The sequence below is a fragment of the Condylura cristata genome, unplaced genomic scaffold (genome assembly GCF_000260355.1).
Source record: "Condylura cristata isolate star-nosed mole 26May11 unplaced genomic scaffold, ConCri1.0 scaffold00024, whole genome shotgun sequence".
Classification (NCBI taxonomy): domain Eukaryota; kingdom Metazoa; phylum Chordata; class Mammalia; order Eulipotyphla; family Talpidae; genus Condylura; species Condylura cristata.
Genome location: NW_004567125.1, coordinates 2,591,664 through 2,614,451, shown reverse-complemented (window position 1 = coordinate 2,614,451; position 22,788 = coordinate 2,591,664). Strand labels below are relative to the sequence as shown.

General features: G+C 50.7%; 1 protein-coding gene across 1 annotated transcript; it reads right to left on the bottom strand.

The window, feature by feature from the left end:
• Positions 1 to 3,104: 3,104 nt before the first annotated feature.
• On the bottom strand, positions 3,105 to 22,788 carry WBSCR16 (Williams-Beuren syndrome chromosome region 16). Its single transcript, XM_004688311.2, has 11 exons — positions 22,335 to 22,788; positions 20,684 to 20,813; positions 17,753 to 17,881; positions 16,876 to 16,942; positions 16,289 to 16,340; positions 14,404 to 14,488; positions 13,259 to 13,440; positions 11,701 to 11,788; positions 10,701 to 10,874; positions 8,222 to 8,307; positions 3,105 to 3,991 (listed from the first exon to the last, which is right to left on the bottom strand). The coding sequence occupies exons 1-11, from the start codon at positions 22,662 to 22,664 to the stop codon at positions 3,914 to 3,916; spliced, it is 1,401 nt and encodes a 466-aa protein (XP_004688368.1). The 5' UTR covers positions 22,665 to 22,788; the 3' UTR covers positions 3,105 to 3,913.

Genomic DNA, 22,788 nt, shown 5'->3' with positions numbered 1-22,788 from the left:
CAGCTGCTCGGGGACAGGTGGCCGCACCGGCTTCCTCCATGGTGCCCAGAGATACCCAGAGACACACAGGTGGGCATGAACGTCCTCACCACTGGCAGGTCCTGGCAGACAGCGGGGGCCCTGGAGCCAGGAAGCACCACGGGCACCTTGGCTTCATCTTCACTGTGCCCGGGGGCTCGCAAGTGGGGAACGGCTTGTGGCCGCAAACCTGAGCCCGCCCAGTCTTCCAGCTCCAGGGCTGGACTCCAGCGGGACATTCTTCAGAAAGTCATGGCTTCGTAGGCCCTGCCCTCTGCTCTCCTGGCATTTCAGCTACCACCACAATGAAAGCAAAAATGTTTCTCTGCACAACAAGGTGCCAGTGGGCTCAGTAACAGGAACAGGAAGAGGAAGCGCAGGTTAGCAAACAAGGAGCAGGTGGGCTTGGTAACAAGAACCGGAAGTGCAGGTTAACAAAGTAGGAGAGGGTGGGCTCAATTTTAAAAGTTTCCCTGCTCCCCCATCGGCAACCCCACTCCAGCTATGGTGCATCTTCTTGCCGTGGGCTAACGGTTGAAGATGCCCCCAGTGCCTGGATTTGCCCTGTGAAACGTGAGTGCCTTTGCATCTCTGTAGCCCCAGTTCTGCGAAAAGCACACTAGTCTCCAATGCAGGTTTACCCTGGCTGCTGCTGCTCCAAGTCAGTTACCACGGTGTGTGTGCAAGGTGGGGGTTTCTTAATAGGTGCAGCCTAAGTCTCAACTGGTGATGTGCTGTGCGGGGAGAGGAAAGTTGGGGTCCTCAGAGAAGAAGGAGGTTCCTAGCGCGCAATGGCTAGGCAGGCCAGGCCCGGGGCCCCTGTTTGGCTCCCAAGCCTAGTGCTGCATGCTATCCCCAGGGCCGTGTGACAGCTGTGGCAGGCCAGGTACACTTACGCCATGGCGCTCCATCAGTTCTGATGCTACAGTTTCAGAGGGGACAGCCCTTGGAACAGACAGCGCAATTCACATGCCAGGCAGGTGGGCAGGCCCCGTCAGGTGCTGGGACCTAGGTGTGATGCAAGAGAGTGGTGGGGAGTTTTCACAGCTGTCATCACACTGGACGATGGAAGTGCACAGGGAAGTGCTTCCTGAAATCATGAAAACACAAACTAACCACATTCAAGAATAAGAATGGTTACGAGGGTTCTGCTGGAGTGGCTGAGGTTGACCCAGCAAGAGCTGATGAAAGATTTTGCACACACACCCAGCCCTTAAGTCATGGGAGGTGATGGTTTGTACCTCTAAAGTACCTTAGGAGACCCAAGGCAGGGACCCAAACACCTCAAGAATGACAGTCCTTTAAGTGATGGTGGCAGCCACCTGTCTCCTCCCTGGTCATCCCTTCTACCCAGGCTCTGCACTGGCCTCCGGGCTGGTCCCAGTGTACAAGAATGGTCAGTCAGGGCCCTCCCTGGTGGTGCAATGGGTTTAGGGTGCAGTACTGCAAAGCTGGCTGCAGCCGCTTCAGTGCGAGTTCCATCCCCAGCCCGGGAGGTGACCCACATGGCACAGCAGACCTCTCCTGACCTGCCCGCTGCTCCCCTCAGCAGTGTACTCCGTTAATCTGCCTGTTCTGTGCCCCACTGTCTCTGGTGAATCCTCTTGGTGCCCCTACACCTCTGACTTGTACTCCAGTTCTGTATGCATAAATAAATATTAAAAAAAAAAGGTCTGTCAGTGTAGAAAGCTAAGGGCAGAAGAGCACACCGGGGTTGGCCACAGCACGTCATTCAGGATGCGCCTACACTCGCTAAAGTGAGAGGAGAGTCTGTAGAGACCGATTACTACAGGGGCAAAATGATGAACACAGCAGCCAAGCGTATAGCCTGGAAGGGTTTCCACGTCTATGCACTAAATGCTCAGAGGGGCTGAGAGGGGACAAAGCCGGGAGGGGTCACAAGCACAGAGGATGGCTGCGTAGTGCCTGGTGGTGGGACATGAGCTGGCACAAGAAGCCCCGTGTGCAGGAGGGTGCTGTGCCCATGTAACCCGGCCAGAAGAAACTGGGCTGTAGGACGAATCCAAGGACACCCCGTTCCCACCCCGGCTGCTTGTATGGAGTAGGGGCGGTGATCGGGCGAAGCCGGCTGCCAGCACTCCGGCAGGGGGTAAATTCATTCGTTGCACCATCATGCCCCTGCCAGCTGGGGGTTCCTCTGGAAATCAGTACAACAACCCATTGTCCCTCTGCGGATGGACTGCTCACTACTGGGCGGCATGCTGTGTGGTCCGAGCAGAAGTCTCAGGAAGATATGGTGTCCTGCTTCTAGAGCAAGTTTATGGAAACACTTTGCTGCAGTAAACAGAAGACGTGTCCCCACTCAGGAGTGGTAGGTCACTTGCTCAGTGGTCACTCTGGCTGTCCCTCAGCCAGGTGACAGCACGACCCGCCCACACCCCCATTTTATTTTCTCCACAGTCCACTTGGCCATCTGACTATTGTCTGTTGGCTCGGCCTGTTTGCTGGCAGCCCTGCCCACCACCCCCCAGATTGAAGCTTCCTCAGGCTGCCTATGGGATTTTCCACATGAACAGCCCCTGGCACTTTAGGGGCAAACAAAGGTATTTGCTGAGCGAATGAATATAAAAAAGGGATGTTGACATGAGGTCCCAGTTTGTGATATGATTACCAATTATTTTTAAGCTCTGTCATTTTCTCCCAATTGAACTGTGAGAGTAGACGCTGATCAGAAAATATTTTTCAAGAGGTTTTTTTCACTATATTCTATTTGTTGCTATCAAAAGCCTTGTTTTTGAAAGCTCGTCTTCCAATGATCAGGTTAAAAAAAAAATTCTTTGGTCCTTAAAAGTAAAAGGCGGGGTTAACAAGGCACAGCACTATTAAGCTGTCCGCCAGTCACTGCAACGAGTTTGATCCCTGGCCAGGGAGGTGACCCACATGGCACAACAGACCTCTCCTGACCACCCGCTGCTCCTTCAGCAGTGTACATCATCCACCTGCCTGTTCTGTTCCCCACTCTGTCTCTGGTGAATCCTCTCACCCCTCACACCTCTGGCCTACGTCTCAGTTCTTGTATGCATAAATAAATAAAAAATTTTTTTTTTAAAGTAAGAGGCAAAAAAATAGACTTTATTTCAAAAGATTTTCAAGAGATATTTTTAGAGAAAAAATTAAGTTAATTACAAACTTACACATTTTTCACAATTTCTCAATCTTTCTTCTCCAAGGCTGGCACGCAGGCCTGCTTCTGTGAGATGTGTTCTGAGCCTTCTGCCCACCAGAATTTGGCCTCCACCTTCCTCCTTCTCCACCCAAGCCAAGCATGAGGATGGCTACAAGGCTGGTGACAGCCATGGGCCATGGGTTCCAGGCCCATTCTGAAGGATTTCGGTATCCGACTAGCTGGGCTCTGGGGCTCTGACTGGCAATGGTGGGTAGGCAGAGGGGACCTGACGAAAACTCCAGGATGAAGCCAGCCCGCTCCCTCAGATGCCCAGACACCAGCCCCGACTCTACCGAGATCAGAGGGGCTTCGGAAACCCCGTGAGCACTGTGTTCTGGCAGGCACCTTAAAATCGACCCAATGGCCCATGTGCACGCCAACCTTTCCTAAGACCAGCTTCTCAGGTCAAACATGACACCAAAAGCCTTCATGTGTTACCTGGAAAGTCAAAACGTGCAAAGTATCCTCGTCTGCCGGACCGCAGCAGCCTGGCACACCAGCGGGCCGGGCTGGCCCAACCACAGCCTCCTGCGCTCAGGCCCCTTCCTTAGGTGAAGAGCCACAGCCCGACTTCCCAAGTGTCCCGCCAAGGGCTCTGGGGGGAGCTCCGTGCTTCCCAGCCCTCCCGGGAGCCCCCATGGCGCCTCCACCAAGCAGTCCGAGCAGCCCAGAGGCAAGGGTCGGGCTCCAGCAGGTCAGGAAGGAGATTCAGATGAATGACTTGGCCAGGGTTACCATGTGATCCACGCCACACGCCACATCCACGGGCTCCCCTGGCATCGTCACCTGGAAAGCAAGACCCAGCACACTGAGGGTAAATGGCAGGCAGACAGGCAGGTGGTACCCAACCTGGCCCCACCTTGCTCTGCTCCCCACTGCTCCAGGCCAGGCCAGGCCAATTTTCAAAAAAAGGAACATTCCTTCTCTTCCTTGGTCATTATTAGTAATAATCACGACCATCACTCTGACCACTAGCACTCTCACGCAGCTACAGTGCCTTCAACCCACCCTGTCATCGCCAGCCCCACTCCCCACCTTCCCTCTGAACCAGAAACCACTTTTAATGGGTCTCTCAATCCTTCTAGAGGTGCCAGCTACAAAGAGAAGCAGGTTTTTCGGGTGGAATGTTGAAGACGGTACCCTTGCACCTCCTCCTCCATGCACAAGGTTGCTGCTCTCCTGGCCACTTCCTGCCGGGCAGGGGCGGGGCAGCACCCTGCCAGGGGCATGACAGCTGCAAAAGGGGTCTGTGACTGCTGGGGGGGGGGGCGGAGGGAGGAAGGGAGGCCCGATCCTGATGGCCTGGCCCAAAAGCCAAGAGGCAGCAATGCTAGTCCAGAAGCTGGTTGCCTCTGGCCTTGGGGGGGTTGGAGTGGGGCGGGGGGCAGGTCCATTAAAGATCCTGATCATAAGGCAAATGGATGCTAGTAACCAAGTCACGCTTCCTACCTCTCCCTCCCTAAACAAATGCCTTTCACAAAACCCTATTAGAGAAATCACTAAACCAACAAGAAGCAGTGCCCCAGCTCACGGAAAAGGCACGTAGATGCAGGAAGCGTTCCAGGCTGGCCATGGAAGCAGAAGAAAACACACTGCCCCTGTGGCGACCAGGCCCAGATGAACTCTTAGCAACCTCCCCCGCATCAGAGCACCTTTTGTTGACCTTCCTCAGGAAAATGCACTCTCCCCCCTTCTCTTTCGGTAGCTAAGCTGCTACACTCAAGCACCTGCATCCTTGCTCCCGAGAGCTCTGGCCATTAGAGCTCAAAGCAGAGCAAACCACTGGGCCTTGGTGACTGGCCAAGACAACAGTAGAGGCTGTGGCGAGGCGCAGAAGTGGCACCCCCTCTGGGGAGCAGCGGGCAGCTTGCCTGGGGGAGCAGTCCCTCAGCCTCTCACTGCCTGAGCTGAGTCCAAGAGAAGACCGCTCTCGGCCCGGTTTTATTTTTATCCTCATCAAGGTTAAAAGGAGTTTCTATTCTAAACCAATTTACACCTTCAGCACAATTGCAAAGGAAACAGTTCCAAAGCAGCATATTTGGTCTGAGTTTGAACAGAAGCGGCTTGGGCATGTCGCCACAATTACACCCATCGGGTGAAGACAGGGAGGCGGGCGGCAGCATGCACGGGCCTACCCGAACTTACTGCTTCCCCCTCTGGGCTGCACCCGAAACTTCCCGCACTGCATGGCATGGGCTGAGAAAAGGGAGACAGCTCAGCCCATAGGAAGGCCCAGCCGCAAGTGCCCACTGTGCGCCTCTCCCGGGCACTGGGAGCGCCAGGGCCTGTGGCTACTGAGGGGTCGGCAGGAACAGGCTGGCAGGCAGAGGTCTCCCAGCTTGTGCTCCCACACCCCCGGCCCCAACCAGAGGTGCACCGTGGGGCAGCTCAACCCACGGCAGCCCAGGCCCAGCACCGCTCGACCCAGCAGGGGCCCAGGAGCGGGCCAGTCACTCGGACCCCAGCAGTTGGGTCCCCAGGGGCGTCCGCCGAGGAGCGCCCACCAGCACGCTGTTCTGACAATGAGCACGAAGGAACGCAGAGCGCCCAGCGTGCTAGTCAGCCCTGCTGCCCCTCAGAAAGGCCGCGTGCCTGTCTGCTGCAAGCGAGTGTGCTTCCCAGGGGTGGGAGGGGCAAGGCCACTCCGAGACTTCCACCAGCAGCCTGCTCCCGGCTCAGGGCTGCCTCTTGGCAAGAGGGCCTGCAGAGACACGATACCGGGTGTCCACCCGCCCCTGCTCGCTGCCCTCTCTCCACCGCTGGACCCTGAATCTCGAGTAGGAGTGGCAAAGAGACCAGCATTGCAAAGTCAGATCTACGCCTGACTCTGGCTCTGCTTCTTGCTAGCCCTCTCTGAGCTCCGAGCGTCACTGTGTTGCAGAAAGACACCTGGAATGCCCCAGAAGGAGCACTTGGAGTGGCTCAGGGGACGCTTCCTGGACCACAGCCAGCCAGAAAGCCCATGTTCTGCAAGTCTAATAGAACTAACTGGTCAGGCCCACTGCCAGACGACAAAGAAAGCTTTATTCGTTCTTGCTTCTTTCCTGGAATACTTTTTAAATGACGTAACCTAACCCCCACTGAAGATTAATTAGAAAATACATTTTAAAAAAAACAAAATACATTTTTTAAAGAATGAACATTACCTGTAATTTCTTTTTAAACTAAATGCCACAGAACAAACTGGAGATTAATCTGATCTACGAGGAACCCAACCAAGTTCACCAAAAACCTAGTTCCTGCACCAACACTCTCCCAGAGCCAGGCCGCATCTCCAAGGTCACAGAGCACAGGCCCGGCTGGGCAACGGACATCAGCACCATCCTCAGGCCTGCTGCTTTGCCCAATCCTGTAACCCCGATCAGAAGGTGCCCAGGACCAAGTGAACACCACCCAACTCAGGGCTCACAACTATGCGAGAGAGGCGGCAGCGGCCAGCAGAGAAGCAGCCGTCAGGGACAGGCCGGAGTGTGCTTGCCCTAATGGGTGCAGGACAGCTCACTCAGGGAGGGTGACCGGGAGAGGGGAAGGCAGGGGGAGTCAGGGAAGTGGAGCTCAGTCTGAACACCTAGCAGCTGCTTCCAGCTCGTAACAGAGCCCCAAGCTCGGCCTGGCCACTTCAACAGGGGAATGTGGTCAGAGCTCAGATCCTCCTTCGCGGCTCATCTGCAGCCTAATGTGGAGGAATCAGCGGCAGGCGGGAACCCTGGTCACGGCAGAGCAGCCGTCCCTCCACCCAGCTGCCAAGTCCTTTTCGGTGGGGTTAAAGAGAGGCCAGCGAGGAAACGGCCAAGAAAACAGTGGACATCTAACCTGCCGGTGCTCACTCTACCCGAGCTGCTGTGGGCGTCACCCACGGTCTCCCGGTCACGACACACCTGTCATGTAGGTACGCCCAGGGAACGGGCAAGTGAGCACTAACCAGCCTAGCACAGCTATGGCACCGTCCAAACATTTTTTTCAGCAACTTTCAAGTCCCCAATCTGACTGGTTCTCTGGGGAACCGCACCTACAGTTTCATAAAGGAGTCGGGGCTGCCGCGCGCACAGAGAACGGGAGGCTGGCCGTGGAGGGAAGGCTGAGGACAGCCTCCCGCGTAGCCAGGGCCCTGCGCATTCTGCAGTGGACTTTTAACAAACAAACCCTGAAACTTCTTTGGCACTTCTGTATGTGTTTTTGTAAAATGCTTTCTGTAATTTCAAAACATCATTAAAATTCAAGCTTCAAATAAAATATTAATGCACATGCACACACGTGCAAACTCGCAGAGACTCTCTGGAGGGAGCCCAGGGAGCCAGCACCGTGACTGCCCCTGCGGCGGGGGACTCGAAGGCTTGTTTTTGAAATACGTTCTATAGCATGTACACATGTCCCCTCTTCCTAAAAAGGGTTTTCTTTTTGACAGGAAATTTTAAAGAACTAACTGAACAAACAGCACTCAGATAAACTGCAATTTAAGATGGGACGTTTTATCCCTTTAATTTTGAAACGAGCCTTTTAGTCTATTTGCATCCTCCCCGTGAGAAAAGTCTTTTCTTTTTTCACGTTGGTGGCTATGGTAAGGCATTCTAAATATTAACATCCTGCTTTCTAAAACTCACTGTAAAACACTCCTCTGCACGGGTCTGCAAACAGCTCCTGGCACGTCAGCATCTTCATCCCCACCTCTCCCTCTCAAGCCTCTCAGCGCCATGGCCACCAGCCTGCAGCTTGCTCCCCTCTGAGCGAACTGTGCCTTTGTTTCCCTGCTCCATGCACGAGGCTTCCTGCAGGCACATAGGCCAGAAACCTGGGGCAGGCCGTAGGCTCCCACAGCTGGCTCATGGCCCCAAGGGAGAGCGGGGCAAAGCCTGCAGGCCGAAGCCAGGCCAGCGCCTGTCCCTCACCACAGTCTTACCTGCAGCTGGGCAGGAGGAAGCAGCTAGACCAGGAAGGGGAGCAACTCCTGCGGCTGGCCCAGCTGGGTGGTGCTGCCACACCACGTAATACCCTCAAGCCCACCTGGCCCAGGCTTACCCTCCACGGGAAGTACTGGTCTTCCAGGCGGCCGATTCCCAGGCAGCCCCGGATGTTCTTGCCCCACACAAACAGCTCTCCTCTGTCTGCAAAGAAAGGAAAATGTTGTCTTGGTCGGGGCAAGATCGAGGGCAAATCTCCAAGAAGAACCATGAGAAGAGGCTTTCTAGAACAGGGCCTTATGTTAAAGTTCTCACCGGGCGTTAATAGGAAGGGAAAAGCACTGTCCCCAGACCAAAACATGTCCCAGCCAAGATTCGTACTGACCATCACAGGAGCAGAGCAAACACTCAGGTAGGTGCCAAGACCCCTGCACAGAGCTCACTCTGCCTACCCGAGGGAGGGGCAGCCCTCACCACAGTTATGTCTGACCAGCCCAATAATCCTCAAATCCTGCCACACCCTTACAGTGTGAGAAGTAGGGTGATTTGTCACTCCAAGTCTCAGGAGCATTCGGTCAAGTGACAGACACTGGAGATCAGGCCCCTGTGACAAGCCAGGTCTAGATCGTGTGCTAGCAGCCGGAATCGGGCTGAGGACACGCGCATGGGTGCTGTCCTCATGCGGCTGGAGCTAGTCAAAGAGTGAGAAACAAACAACCAACCAAACCTATACAGAAGCATGTGAAAAAAACAGGGTACCATCAGCACCCTGGACTGGTGCTTGGTGACTCTCTCCCAGGCCTGGCGGGGGCAGCTTTTAGCTCAGGCTTCGTACATATCTGCTTCAGGCACTCCTTGACACAGAAGCCCCATTTTGCCATCCACCATCGGCAAAATGCTTTGGTCCCGAGAAGTGAAAGAAAAGCCAGGACTAACCGAATCCTATCTGGTGGCGGGAATCCTCTGTTACACTGTCAGTCCTCTGGTCTGACCATCAACTTGTTCTTCCACCCTTAGATTGCATGTTTAACAGAGCAGTTCAGTCTGGCCCTCAGGGGCACCTCCCAGCAGGCCAGGCTCTCAGGTGAGGAGAAAGCCAAGCTGTAACATCCTTCTGGCACCTGGAAGGTGGCTGCTGGTTCTTGGGGGAAATCTGCATCAGGATTTCTTTCGGGGTGACCCAAAATCAACTACATGGTAATGTCAGTGAACAGAAAATAGTCTAGTACTCTCATGGAACACTTCCTATGTGTTTCCGAGTATGTCTCTGCATATAGTTTAAGCCTTACAACATTCTAGAAGACAGGATATTATTACCTCCAGAATTAGACCATAATGACTCTTGCCAAATCAAAATAGCTTTTTTTTAAAGATTCATATATACATACAAGAACTGGGGTACAGGCCAGAGGTGTGGGGAGTGAGAGGATTCACCAGAGACAGAGTGGGGAGCAGAACAGAGATCATCTGAAATACACTGCTGAGGAGAGCAGCATGTGAGACAGGACAGGTCTGCGTGCCATGTGGGTCACCTCCCTGCCAGGACTCAAAACTTGTGCTGCAGGGGCTGAGGATTGCTTCACAGTGCTACGACTTAACCCCTTGAACCACCAGGGAGGCCCCAAATCAAAATAGTTTTAAAAAACTCATGTAGTGTAGATGTTTTGGAAGGCCTGTGTGGTGGGCCCTTCCCCACCCCCATCACTGCCCTCATGAACACCCATTACGTGGGTGTTTGGAGGTCCATGAACCCGAGACACACACAATAAAACTGGTGGGTGGGGGGTGGGGGGAGGCGGGGAGAGGGAGGCGTAGTCCCTGAGAATGGGGCAGAGAACATACACAAGGCCCAGACTGACTGCTGGCTGAGATGTTTAAAAAGAAAACAATTACGCACCATGAGATTAAAAAAAGATTTTTTAATTGTGAGGAAAAAGCAAATTTACTTGGAATCACAAAATTAATTTAGTGCTGCCTTACTGCTGCCAGCTAAGGAGCAGTAATGAGCCAAGAGCTGCAGGCAGGAGGCGCGCACGGCCTGGAGTACTGGCATGCTACGGCTGTGCACTCTGGCAGACCTGTGAGAAAGCCTCCACTTCAACCTTCCCGTTGATCGTCCCCTCCCCTGGCACTTCAGAGAAATCAGAGACTTATCTCCACACAACCACAGGATTGTCTAACAAATCTGCCTCCTGCCACCCCACATCCTGGCCGGATTGGGGTTTGCTAGGCCAAAGGCTGAGATTAAACCCCACACTCATTTCCTAATTACCCAGTGGATTTGGCGAAGCTGTTTTCCTCCAGTACCCTGACACACTCCAGGGTCCCCTCCTCCTCCCACCAACCCATGTCCTCTTGAGAAAATCACTGAAAGTTAGCCTAACCACAAACCAAATGAACCAAAGCAAAACTCCAGGATGAAAAAGAGATACACATTATCCAACCTCAAGCCAAACAATTTCTGGATCTGCCGCCCTTTAATTATCTGAAGCAGGACCACTCTGCTGGATGTGGTACTTGAGAGCTGCCCACAGTTTGGGGTCAAACCTAGACTGAGTTCTGCCAGTTGCAGGGGCCACACAGGCCTGGCCACTTACCGGTCAGGGCAGCAAAGTGGCTGAGTCCACATCGGATGCGGGACACCTGGACTTCAGGGTTGAACTCCGACAAGCCGAAGAGGGTGGGTGGAATCATTTCTGGAAGGGCCGTTTCCACGAGGTTTGGTCCTTTCCCAAGAATTCCATAACCCCAGACAAAAACACGGCCTTCTCCTACATGGTGAGAACACGGTCAGTAAATGGAACCAAGTGCAGCCCTCCCACACCAGCTCCGAGCTGGCCACCAAAACACGCCTCAGCCAGCGGGAGGTTTTCCTCCTCGCTTGGCAAGAACTTGCCAACAGTTATTTAAAATAGTGTTTCTTCTCTCCTCTTTGACATCCTTGCTTTAATGCAGGATGTGTGCGTCTAGCCAGCTAACCAATCTCTGAACACAAACCTGCCCAGTGAGGGGACCCTGCATGGACAGTCCCTAAGGCACCCAGCAAACCCATGAACACAGACGAGCCCTGGAAGGCGAGTTTTCCTACTAAGAGCTTGGAGTTTCACACTGATCAGAAGAGCAAGCCAACCTCAGAAACGACTCTGGCCAGATTCCTAAAACTCTCAGAAACAGTTTTTAGGTTATGGAAAGTTTAATGCCCAGTGGTGGTGCCAGATGTTCAATCCCAAGGATGCTCTTGGCATCCAAATCCTCAGCTCCTCTCCACTCTGCCTCTCCCTTCTTGGCCCCCAGGAAGGCAGGACCGAAGTCTGGCCCAGACGAGCAAGGGGGGAAAAGCAGGTCATTCTCTATGCCTTGATCTGCTATGGAATCGCCAACCTCTGCTGCCGTCTACTTGTGAACACGTAAATTATAGCTATTATCTTTATCAGGAAGTTCACCCTCACTCTTGAATGGCAGAATTCAGTCCAACTAGACCTTCCCTCAGCCTTGTTGCCTTGTGCAGGCTGAGGTTGCCACGTGGGGAGCCAGTGGACACGACTCTCCCCGTCAAGCCCACCTGCGGCTCCCAGGAACTGCCTACAAGCGTCTCACCATTTACTACAGCACAGCCTGTTCCACCACACGCAGCCTGCTCCACCTTCCCCACGCCTGAGAAGGGCAAGCACCGGGGGACATTCACCTGCGTCAAAGGAACACTGTTAGAAAGACAGGAAGGCCCTGGGAGACATTTTCTATAACAATGAGTAGTCAAAATGTCCCTTTTTCTTCTTTGTTTTGGCTACTCAGAGCTCAGAACACAATCTGCAGTCACCTCTGGCCACTGCACATTTTCCATTTTATGAACTGACCCTTGCTCTCCCTTTATGCAAATTTACTTATTAATATATGTCCAAAACCTTCTGTATGTTGTCAGATGTCTGATATTAAGGAATATGGCTGGTCTTTAAACAGTCCTGGAGGTAATACTGAAATACCTCCTTCTGGAGGTAATACTGCAGCTTTACCAAGTATGTATCATATCTAGGGTTTGCTTGAAAATAATCCAGGGCAGAGAAGCAGATGGAATTACAGATGCAACAAAACTGGCCATGAGGAGCGTGAGGCTTTGGGGAGAAGCGTGGGGGCAGAAGGGACAGTAACGAAGTGTTCCAGAATCAGATAGTGGTGACAGCCGCACAACCTTGTGGCAATGCTAAAAACCACTAAATTGTTTATTTAAAAGCAGTGAAATTATAGCTCCATTTTAAAAACGAGCTATTAGTTGGTAATTGTTGAACACAGTGGAGGGATACACAGAAGTTAATTATGCGATGAGCTCTACTTATTTATGTGTGAAACCTTCCCTAACACACTGTGAACATCCACCACCCTGTATTGCTAGTGACCGCTTCGGTGTGAAGGAGGCAGGGCCAGGGAGAGGCACGCGGCAGCTCCCGAGCTCTGCCAGTGCTCTCCTGGCTGGCCTGGGCGCCGCAGGGCTCTCATCATGCTGCCCCCATTAAAGTAGAAAATGTCTCAAGTTATGTTACAACAAAGCCTTGCTGTAGACTGAAAGTTCCAGGGAACAACTGCCAGTCTCTCAGGGCCACACACCTGACTCACACCCCTGATAACTGCTCAGTCTCCTGCTTCTGTACCCCAGCTGGCTTTAAGGTGATAATGTACCCCCCCTCCCCATTAGGCAGTAAATATCCTGTTGCCTCGGGGCTCAGACTTTGGAGAAGGATCTCCTCTGAGCCTGCTGGCATGAACAAAGAACTTCCTCCTCCTCTCTTGAGTGCTGCCTGGTTCCCTGACAGAATTCTGCTGTCACACCATGAACTGTGACGCGGTGCTGCTAAAAGACACACTCCGTGACACCCCAGGAACTCACCAACAGCTGCATATCCCTCTGAAACAAACAGGGTACAGAGACACACCCAACATACTACTCCAGCCCAGCACCGTCTCACAGAAACAGTAGTCGCAAGGGCTTCTGACCCTGAGATTCCTTTCCTGGCTCCAGAGAGATGGCCCAGACCTCGGTCCCTGCAGGCAGTCTTACAACAGTCCAGACCTAAGCAGGACTTACTATGTCTTACCTGTAATGTACAGACCTTAACACTTCTTATTTCCAAACTCCCTGCACCATGCTTAGGTGGCCTCATACCTGCGTGGAGTCTGTGACAGAAGCCAGCTGCAGGTATTCGGAGTTCCCCCAACCAAACAGGCCTCCGTCAGCCGACACAGCCAGGCAGCAGTCACCATAGGTGGCCACCTGGATGATATTGACCCCGGCAAGGTCCCCGCCCAGCTTGGTAGGTACGCTGGTGATATTGTAGTGGCCCAGACCTAACACAATGAAAAACAGTCACTTTTAATTGTTTTGTTTTGTTTTTTTTAACAAACTCACACAGACCTACTATGTGCCCGATGCAGTTTTAAGCACTTCACAAATATCTTCAGAAGTCCTAACCTGTTCCTTTGCATACTACATAATTTCCTTCTCCTTGTTCTTTCAAAGGAAAAAGAAATAATAGTAATAGTTTACTTATTATTTCTTAAGCCTTTGAAATGTTCTAAAACCTCTGAAAAGTGAAATATCATTACACAGTCAGCCTGTTAGACACCTTTCACAATACACATATAAAACAGAATAATATATCTAAGGCACTATTGGGTTTCCTCGAAAATAAAGGAGCCCTCTTAGAGCTCATCTCACCCCAACATCCCTCTCCAACATCCCTCCCCCCCCACCAAAAAAAAAACAACAGTAAACAGACACTGGTAAACAGTAAGTGGAGGAAAGCTGGGCCCCACCCCAGGGCAGCTGTCAAGATTAGCACTTGCTGGGGGTAACCCCAGGCCAGGGCTCTGCTTTGAAGCAGACATTCTTAAAGGGTCTGAGGCCACAGACAAAAACACTCCCTGGAGGAAGCATCTCCAATTTATGCCCTCAGAGACTCCAGAACTTCAATTCAAAAAATTTGAGCTTATCCCTAATTTCGCCCTGTTTCCAGAGCTCCATCGGGGTAGCAGGTTTCCTCTTTAAAAGGTTCAAAATGTCCTCCCTGTCGTGATAAAGTTTCAGAACTTCTTTGCAGAGTGGTGAATATCACCTCCAATGCACTCTATGTATCGGTTCATTTCTATAGGAGGGGGGGATAAAATGGGTGGGGCGGGACACAAAGAACAGCATTCCTCAGGAAGTGGTAAGAAAGGTTAAGAGTCAATTTAAGCAAAGAGGGGTTCTAGTCCAGAAAGCCCCACAGCTCGCAGCCCACAGTTCCATAACCTCAGGCAAAAGCACACCACCTGTCTGCCCGTCTGCACCCCATCCACAGGAGTAGACTTCTCCTTTGTCTGTTAGGAACAGACTGTGGTCCTGCCCACAGGCGACCTGTGGACACAAAGGTGAGGTCAGTGAGAGAGCCGTTTAGAGTCCCAGAGTCCAAGCAGATGGACACCAAGCTCGTGCCATCCCCAGCACTGCTGAGCCCCGAGAGCACGGCCTCCACACATCGCTCTCCTCATCCACCTCTGCCTGGTTTGTATCCCGCTCTGGAAACTGCTCTTGCTTAACTAACTAACGTGACAGGCCTCGAAGGAGCCGACCCAAGAGCTGCTCCATCCGCTTCACTTCCGAGGACCCACTCCGTCCTCCATAAACAGTTCTCTTCCCAGCTCCTCACCTCTAAAGGCAGCCAATCTTGTCACTGCTCAGCGTCTGCGTCTGCTTTCAGGGTTGGAACGCTCCCCCAAGGTCTGTCTCCTGCCCTTTCCTCTCCCCTTCACACTTCCGAAGGCTCGACATGACCCCTATGCTGCTAACTCAGTCCCTCCACTCAGCACTACTGAGTCCCAGTCCTGCTTGGCTCACTGCCTCATCAGGACGCCCTTTACAGACGCCAATGCCAGGCGCTGCGCCAAGTCAAACCACCAAAATCACCCAGTAAGATAATGAATCTCAGAGAACTCTGGCGAGTTACCCTGTCACCCAGTTAATATGTGAAGAAGCAGGGACTTGAACCTGCACACACGTGACTTTCAAGTCTATGTCAGAAGTGTACACTCTGTTGCAGCCAAAGCCTTCACTCTTCCTCCTCACTGCCTCTCCGTCCCATCCACCTAATTCTGCTCCTTCGTCAGCACTGCCCAAGTCAGGGCCATCACAGCCACTCACTGGGCACTGGCGCCACACCTGACCCCTTCTAGCTCACTCCCTGCCCATCAAGTCAAGCCCCCAATATGGCCAGATCTCCTCCCTCCATTCTTCCTCCTCCCCACGGCTTCTCCACTAGCCCTTCTCACCTCCTCCCCCAAGTCTACCCCATCCATGATCAGTCATCTTTTTGAACAAATCATGACTTGGCTGCCAGTCACCAGGCTTAGAGCCTTTGACTACCATAAAACCTTCCCTACCACCCAATCCGGTCTATCTGGTGAATTCCTCTGCCACCTCCTCCATGCCACCTTCTCTCCCTTCCACCCCACACCACCCCCCAACTGACTTCACAATTCTCCTTCTGTTGCTCTCACAGAACTTTCTGTCTGCTTTCCTTCATGTAATTAAAGATTAAGAAGAACTTACCCAGAGCCATCACTGCACCAGGAATGGGAACAAAATGGTGCACACGGGAAGGCCAGTCCGGACCTCACTGCAACGCAGTGTCCCTGCTCACGTGTGTAGCTGTCACCCCTGCAAACCTCATTAAACTTTGTACCCCCCGTCCAGTGTAAATTCTAGTCTGCAGCTAGGCAGACAATGATTTTCACCAAAATAACTTAGGAATTCAGGCCTCCCTTGTGGTGCAAGGGGTTAAGTCTCAGCACTGTGGAGTTGTGAGCAGCCCTGCAGCACGAATTCAATCCCCAGCCAGGGACTGACCCACACGCGCTGCAGACCTCTCCTGCCCCACCCGCTGCTCCCCTCAGCAGTATATTTCAATAGACGCACCTGTTCTGCTCCCTACTCTGTCTCCGGTGAATCCTCTCACCATCAGCCCCGACACCTCTGGCCTTATATGCACCCCAGCTCTTATATGCACCCCAGCTCTTATATGCATAAATAAAATAAATCTTTTTAAAACAAACTGATAAATTCAGAAAAACCCCTAACAAATGTTATCATCCCACCCAACTTTCCCCGTCAAAGGCAGCTCAGAGGACAGGACAGGCACTCCCAGTCCAGGTCTCTCACCTGCACCACCTGTCCATCGAAGTCTTCCATTCTATGGATTTTGTGACTTTCACTGCATCAGGAAGCAATTTGGAGAGAAACAAGGATTACAGTGGTGTAATCCCCATGTGGGCTGGACCCACCCCTGCACCCCTAAGTGGCAGCCCCCAGACACACACAGTAATGTCAGAAAAATTCTCGCTATCACATACAAGACAGAGTTCAGCCCAGGCATGAAGGTAAAAATCAAACCAAGAAAATCCTAAAAATGCTACCAGACTGAGTGGTGTTTAACACACCAGCATGCCATGACAAACCAGAGGGAATTTTTCTTTTACAGATAAAAGGATAAAAGGACTGAAACAGAAAATTTTTAAGCTAATCAAGAAAAAAAGAAGAAAAATGAAGAAAAAAAAAAACGCAAAGATCTACCCATTACAATCAATGAGGGCTCCCCTGTCCGCCTCCTACTCAACCGCAAAGGCAAGCCACAGCTTTCTGCTATTCCCCCTCAAGATCAGGCTCCAGCTTTGTCATGGCATAAGTGTTCAATAGATGTCTAACATATAGCACACCTTGGGAAAGGGGAAGTCCTTTGGGGAACTCACCTGTAAATTTCATTTTCGACCACCTTTCTTCCACACTGTCCATAAGAATTGTTCCCCATGCTGAAGACTGAAAAGTAACACTATGAATGAAATTAGTGCAGCTGGTTCATAGACACCTAGTGTGTCAGGATTAGAAGGGGTGCTCAAAAGTGGCCCTCGTGTGAGGCTCACCCTCTTGCCACTCAGTTTCCTCCTCCAACATTCCCAGGCTTTGTGGCCCACCCACAGGCCGCTGAGGTCTGGACAGGCCCCAACAACCAGGGCTGTCTTTCTTGTTCTTTCCACCTTCCCCTCTAAACCTAGCTCCAACTCTCAGAAAGTCCAAGGTAGGAGGTGAGCACCTCCAGTAAAAGACCCAGCACCCTATTCCCTGTCACCAGGTTACTCTCGATGACAAATGCTCTCTTGAAAGAGTTTCTCAACCCCATGTTTGCCTATTCCTATAGAACACAGTCAGCCAGAAAATTAAACTTGAAAACTTCAGTTAACCTGGCCTTTCCCTGGAATTCACTCTTCTGGAAAAGGTCAGAGTTACCGAGGACCCAGGATTCTGTTAGTCCCCTACCACCTGAGAAGTCTTAACAAATACATATTCTTCAGCACAACAACAAAAAAAAACCTTCCACACACACAGGCCACCTCAGTGATTTCTGGGCAAAGGGCATAGAGCAGGAGGACTTGGCAAGGCTCTGGTGTGCCCCGTCACAGTAGAAATACCTGAGGTTTGTGGAAAACTACAGAGGGCATAAAAGTCAGCAAAGTGCACCCAATACAGCCCTCTAAGCAACCCTGCTGATCCACCCGGGCAGGGCTTCCAACAATCAAACTAGTCACATCAGGTGACACCCCACTCCAGCAACAGTGAACAGGCCCTCACCTCCTTCACTGTCTGTCAGGACTAGAGAGTGTGCTCTGCCACAGGACACCTGCAGCACCCGTGTCTCCTGAGGTCTGTCCAGAGGCAGTGGGATGGGCGAGGGCTCCAAAACATACTCATATCCCCTCCCTGAAACAAAAACAATCAAGTTCATAGGACATCACGCTGATGGAGAATCACATTTCTAACAGAAAAATCACACTGTCCTACCCCCACACCATCACTCATTCAGGGACTGGAATCACTTACTCAAGGCGCATAAATCAGTGGCACAGCTCGGCCTAGCCACCCTCCCAATCCACTCACCACTGTTCCCACTTCATAATAGATTCTTGAGGAGCACACTTAAGTCTCATTAGACAGATCTCTTCATATGTCATTTTATAGCACTTGAATCTTTAAGGAAAGTAAAAGCATTTTCTTCCCATATTGCCCACTAAATTTCTAAGTAAGACAAAAAACAATATAGATAGTGTGATCCCACTTTTATTAAAAGGAGGCAAGGAAAAAAAAGAGGTGCATTTGCCTGCACGTTCACTTGCTCTGCTAACACAGGCTGCCCTCGGGGAAAGGTGAGGCTGGAGGACAGACATGGAGGGCAGACCCTCAGCACTACAGAAACATGTCATCTATGCAAAAAGGCAATTTTAATATCTAAACAAGCAAATAAAGAAGTTTTTTAGAAGTCACTCAAAAGAACCTTATTGTTCTTTACAGTCTCACTGGCGACGCCACATTAGTATATGTAGGGATTTCCTCTTGCAGGTTTTAAACAGTAAGACTTTGAATATGTATTCAAATATTAACTCCAGGGCTCTCCCTGGTGGCGCAATGTGTTAAATAAAGCACAGCACTGTGAAACTGAAGTCACTGCAGCATGAGTTCCATCCCTCGCCAGGGAGCTGACCCACATGGCACAGCAGACCTCTCCTGTCTCACCCGCTGCTCCCCTCAGCAGTATATTTCAGTCAATCTGCCTGTTCTGTTCCCCACTCTGTCTCTGGTGAAGCCTCTCACCCCCGCATCTCTGGCCTATATCCCAGTTCTTATATGCATAAATAAATAAATCTTTTTTTAAAAAAATATTAACTCCAGCATTCAGGCTGAAGTCAAAGAGACCTGCAAAATACGCTGTGTCTCAACCTACTCCCCATCTAGTGATTCCTCTATTTTCTCCTAGGAACCTCATGTTTGAAAAGATTTTGTCTAGCAGACAAACACATCATTACTGTTATAATACATCTGTCCATTTATATTCAAGAGTGACTGATGTAATTTTCAGATAGAGCTTTTGATTTGCATGGAATGACTGGTTTATCACAATGAGACCATGTGATTCTAGTAAAATCAAAGAAAATGGACAAAGTTATTAGCTTATATAACCCTATCAACTGAAAATACAAAGCACCTTAAAATACTGAAAAGTGAGTAACATTCCCCTTTACTATCTACAAAGACGCCTCCAGGAGCCTGGCAGCATTAAGTACATAACATTTAAAGGGAATATGACTCTACATCCAGCTATCAAGTGAAATATGGAGGATAGAGGACACAGTGAAATGGCACCACAGAGATGCATTCAGTAGAGTCTAGATTAGAAAATTCTATGCGATAGTGTGTTTTCTTCCATAAGTAAATTTTGGGGGAAAAAATTAAAATAGACTTAAAAGACCTCTAAAAGGTTTATCAATACAATGTCTGGGCCTTATTTAGATCCTGAGCCAAAATAATTTTTAAAAATCTAATGACACTTATGAGACAAGTGGCAATTTCAACACTGAGGCGTACTTGCGCAGTAAGGGCCTATAACTGTGATGTGCAATTGTGAGAATGAATTTGTGCTTAGATTTTCTAAGAGTTCTCGCTTTTTTTCCCCCGATAGATATTGAAATATCTATGAACAAAATCAATGCTGAGATTTGTTTCAAATTTAAGGTGAGAGGATAGGGAAAATGAGCTGACACTGCTGGAAGCCGCCACAGTGCACGGGGCATATGCCATGCTGCCCATGTCCGTGCGTCCTCCCAGAAAGGTGTACCAGAAGTGGCATCTCACAGCCAACAGGCTTTAATACTGATGTACAAGGGAATGTGCACATACAACTAAGTGAAAAAAGGCAGAAAGTAAAATGTATACTGTGATTATAATGATGTAAAAATCAATTTACATATATATAAATGTGGGAACAAGAAAATAAAGAACTGTCCAGTGTGTGGTTCTGAGTAACTGCTTACTTCTTTCAAAATCTGCTTCTTATATCATTTGACTAAAGTCTGCTGTTAAAATGTCATTGTGGGGTCCTCCTTGGTGGTGCACCGGGTTATAGTGTAGCACTAGGAAGCGCTCCGCAGCCACTGCAGCACAAGCTCAAGCTCCAGCCAGGAAGCTGGCCCACATGGCGCAGCAGACCTCTCCTGTCCCGCCCGCTGCTCCCCTCAGCAGTGTATAGATCTGCCTGTTCTGCTCCCCGCCCTGGTGAATCTTCTTAGCACCTTCCCTTACTTCTCCTTCCTCCCCCACCTGTGGTCTATACTCCAGCTCTTGTATGCATGAACAAAATAAATCTTTATTTAAAAAGCCATTCAAAGTCATTTCTAACATTTTTACAATCCAGGTTTCAAACAAATGGAATTCAGTCTCCATCTGAAGGGTTTCATAACTATTCAGACAATTCCAGGCAGGATGGAGTATATCCAGATAGTTCCAAGCTAGAAAGGGTAGGTCGTGTCTTTGAGGCCAAAAAGGAACGTCTTTGCTTATCAGGAAAGGCCTTTGCTTAAAGGTTCAATATTATTACCACAGTCTGAAAAATAACCAAGTCTACATGGTTTCTAACAATATCTCTTTCTAGCCACCACTATTATAGTTTATGCTGTTATATTTATGCAATCATGTTCTTAAAAACTGAAAAATCAAAGTGAGAATGTTCACCTTTATCTTTCCTGCTCCTGTGAAATCCAAGCTGAGAATCTTTGTTGAGTCCCATACCCCAAACTTTTGTGACCTCCTTGGTTTTTGAGGACAGCAATGTGAATCCATAGCCACAGGCAGCAGAGGAAATCTGAAAAAGTTTCCATACGGGTATTCATTGATGTGTAATATATCAAGTTTTCCCAGCAATAAATACATACTATTAACATAGCAACTAACACTTACTGAACATTTACTATTCAGCATGTGCCTGATATGTATTATCTTATTTCATCTTTACAATCACTAGTGTCTCTCTCATTGGTTTGTTGTGAGGACTAAATGAGTGATATTATAGCTAAAGCCTGTAAAGTACTGTTTGAACTTTATAATTCATTATCATAATTTTTAATTATTTTCATCACATTTATTATAATTTAATGTCATCAATAGTTGTAGTAGTAAGTACATGAGAAAATCAAGTAATTAACTTGCCTAAAATCGTCACACCTAGCCCTCCCTGGTGGCGCAGTGGGTTAAAGCGCAGCACTGAGAAGCTAAAGCCACTTCCGCATGAGTTCGATTCCACCTGCCCCGGAGGTGACCACATGGTGTGGCAGACCTCTCCTGGCCCACCCGCTGCTCCCCTCAGCACTGTACTTCGTCAATCTGCCTGTTCTGCTCCCCACTCTGTCTATGGTGAACCCTCTCGCCGCCCCTGAACCTCTGGACTGTACCCCAGTTCTGTATGCACAAATAAATAAATCTAAAAAAAAAAAAAGTCACACCTGACTACACAGTGCATGTTCTTAACCCTTACAGAATACAATTGCATTCTTAAACTTTACACTACCATTTTACACTGCCAATTACAGTGATTTAGCACGTCAACAGTGTCGCTGAGTGTTTTATTCATAATGTTAGCAACCTTTCACTGACCAGATGAGGAAACTGAGCTCAAACTCCCTTTCTCTTACTCTCTTTCAGTTAAAATATCTTTGCTGTCATTTAAAGAGAAGTGAGAAGTCAAACTGGTCAAATTGGCTTCTTTTTCAACATCCACCAAGATATCCATAGCCAAGAAGCTATGCTAAGCACCGTTTTTTGTTCTTCTGAGCGTGGACTTCTGAGATAAGTGAGCCCCTGACCTTTTCAAATCTGAGTTCAGTGGCCTCCCTCCCATTCCCACGTGTTTAGACGCCACCCTGCCATGCTCTCTCGAGCATCCCCCTAACTGCTCCAGTTAGCATTTCCTTTCCGATTTTTCAGAGGCAACACCCCACATTTTCTCTGCCCTTTTGAAATCTGCTTTCCGAACATCTGAACTCCTGGTCCAAGTGTGATGGTTATGTGCACCCACCAGCTACCGGACACTGGGCCGGACCCTTAACCTCTCTGGGCTCCCTTTCCACCTCTGTAACTGAGAGTGACGATCCCGACTGCCGGCGTGATGTGCGAATGCCACGAACCGCGCACCCTCAGCTGGTCCGTTTCTGCCACTCGATAAAGATCGGCGGCAGCCGTAAGGCTTCCCCTCCCGTTCGCGAGTCGGCCTCCCCTAAGTTTGGCCACCCAGCGGCGCCAACGGCTCGAAGTGCGCCGAGCGGCTGCTGGCGGTGCGGCGCAGACTAGGAGAGCTGAACCTGGCGCGGCAAAGGGTCGCGGCCCGCACCTTCTGATCCAGTTCCAGGCGGTAGGGGACCGGCTGGATCCTGCGGCGCGGCCGGCCGCCGCGGGGCTCGGGCCCGGAGCCGGGCAGCACGAACGTGGGCACGCCCAGAGCCCCCGAGAAGCTGAAGCCCCACACGAAGATGCGATCGGCGCGGGCCGCGCGCTCGCCCACGTATTGGAACACAGGAGCAGCCGCCTCGGCCTCCGCCGCTTCGCGCCGGCTCCGCGAGTGCCCGGCCGCCGTCCAGTGTCCTCGCCCGAGCTCACCGCCGGGGCCTGGCCTCAGCCGCCGCCCCAACCGTGCCCCAGCCGCCAGCGCCGTCAACGCCATTCTCCGTTTCAAGCCTCACCGGCCCCTGGGCGCCGCCATCTTGCGTGACCCTTGACCCCATGCCCCGGCGGAAGAGGCTGAGGCCACGTTTACTGCGGGCAGAAGGCACTGACGCTGAGGGCAG

What these genes read in the sequence shown, in the direction of transcription:
- WBSCR16 (XM_004688311.2), bottom strand. Translation starts at nt 22,664, where the DNA reads ATGGCGTTGACGGCGCTGGCGGCTGGGGCACGGTTGGGGCGGCGGCTG. An exon ending in CAGGAGCAGGAAAGATAAAG is followed by an intron (nt 17,882 to 20,683) that starts GTGAACATTCTC and finishes TTTTTGTTTCAG; the next exon opens with GGAGGGGATATGAGTATGTT. An exon ending in CCTGACAGACAGTGAAGGAG is followed by an intron (nt 16,943 to 17,752) that starts GTGAGGGCCTGT and finishes GTTACTTTTCAG; the next exon opens with TCTTCAGCATGGGGAACAAT.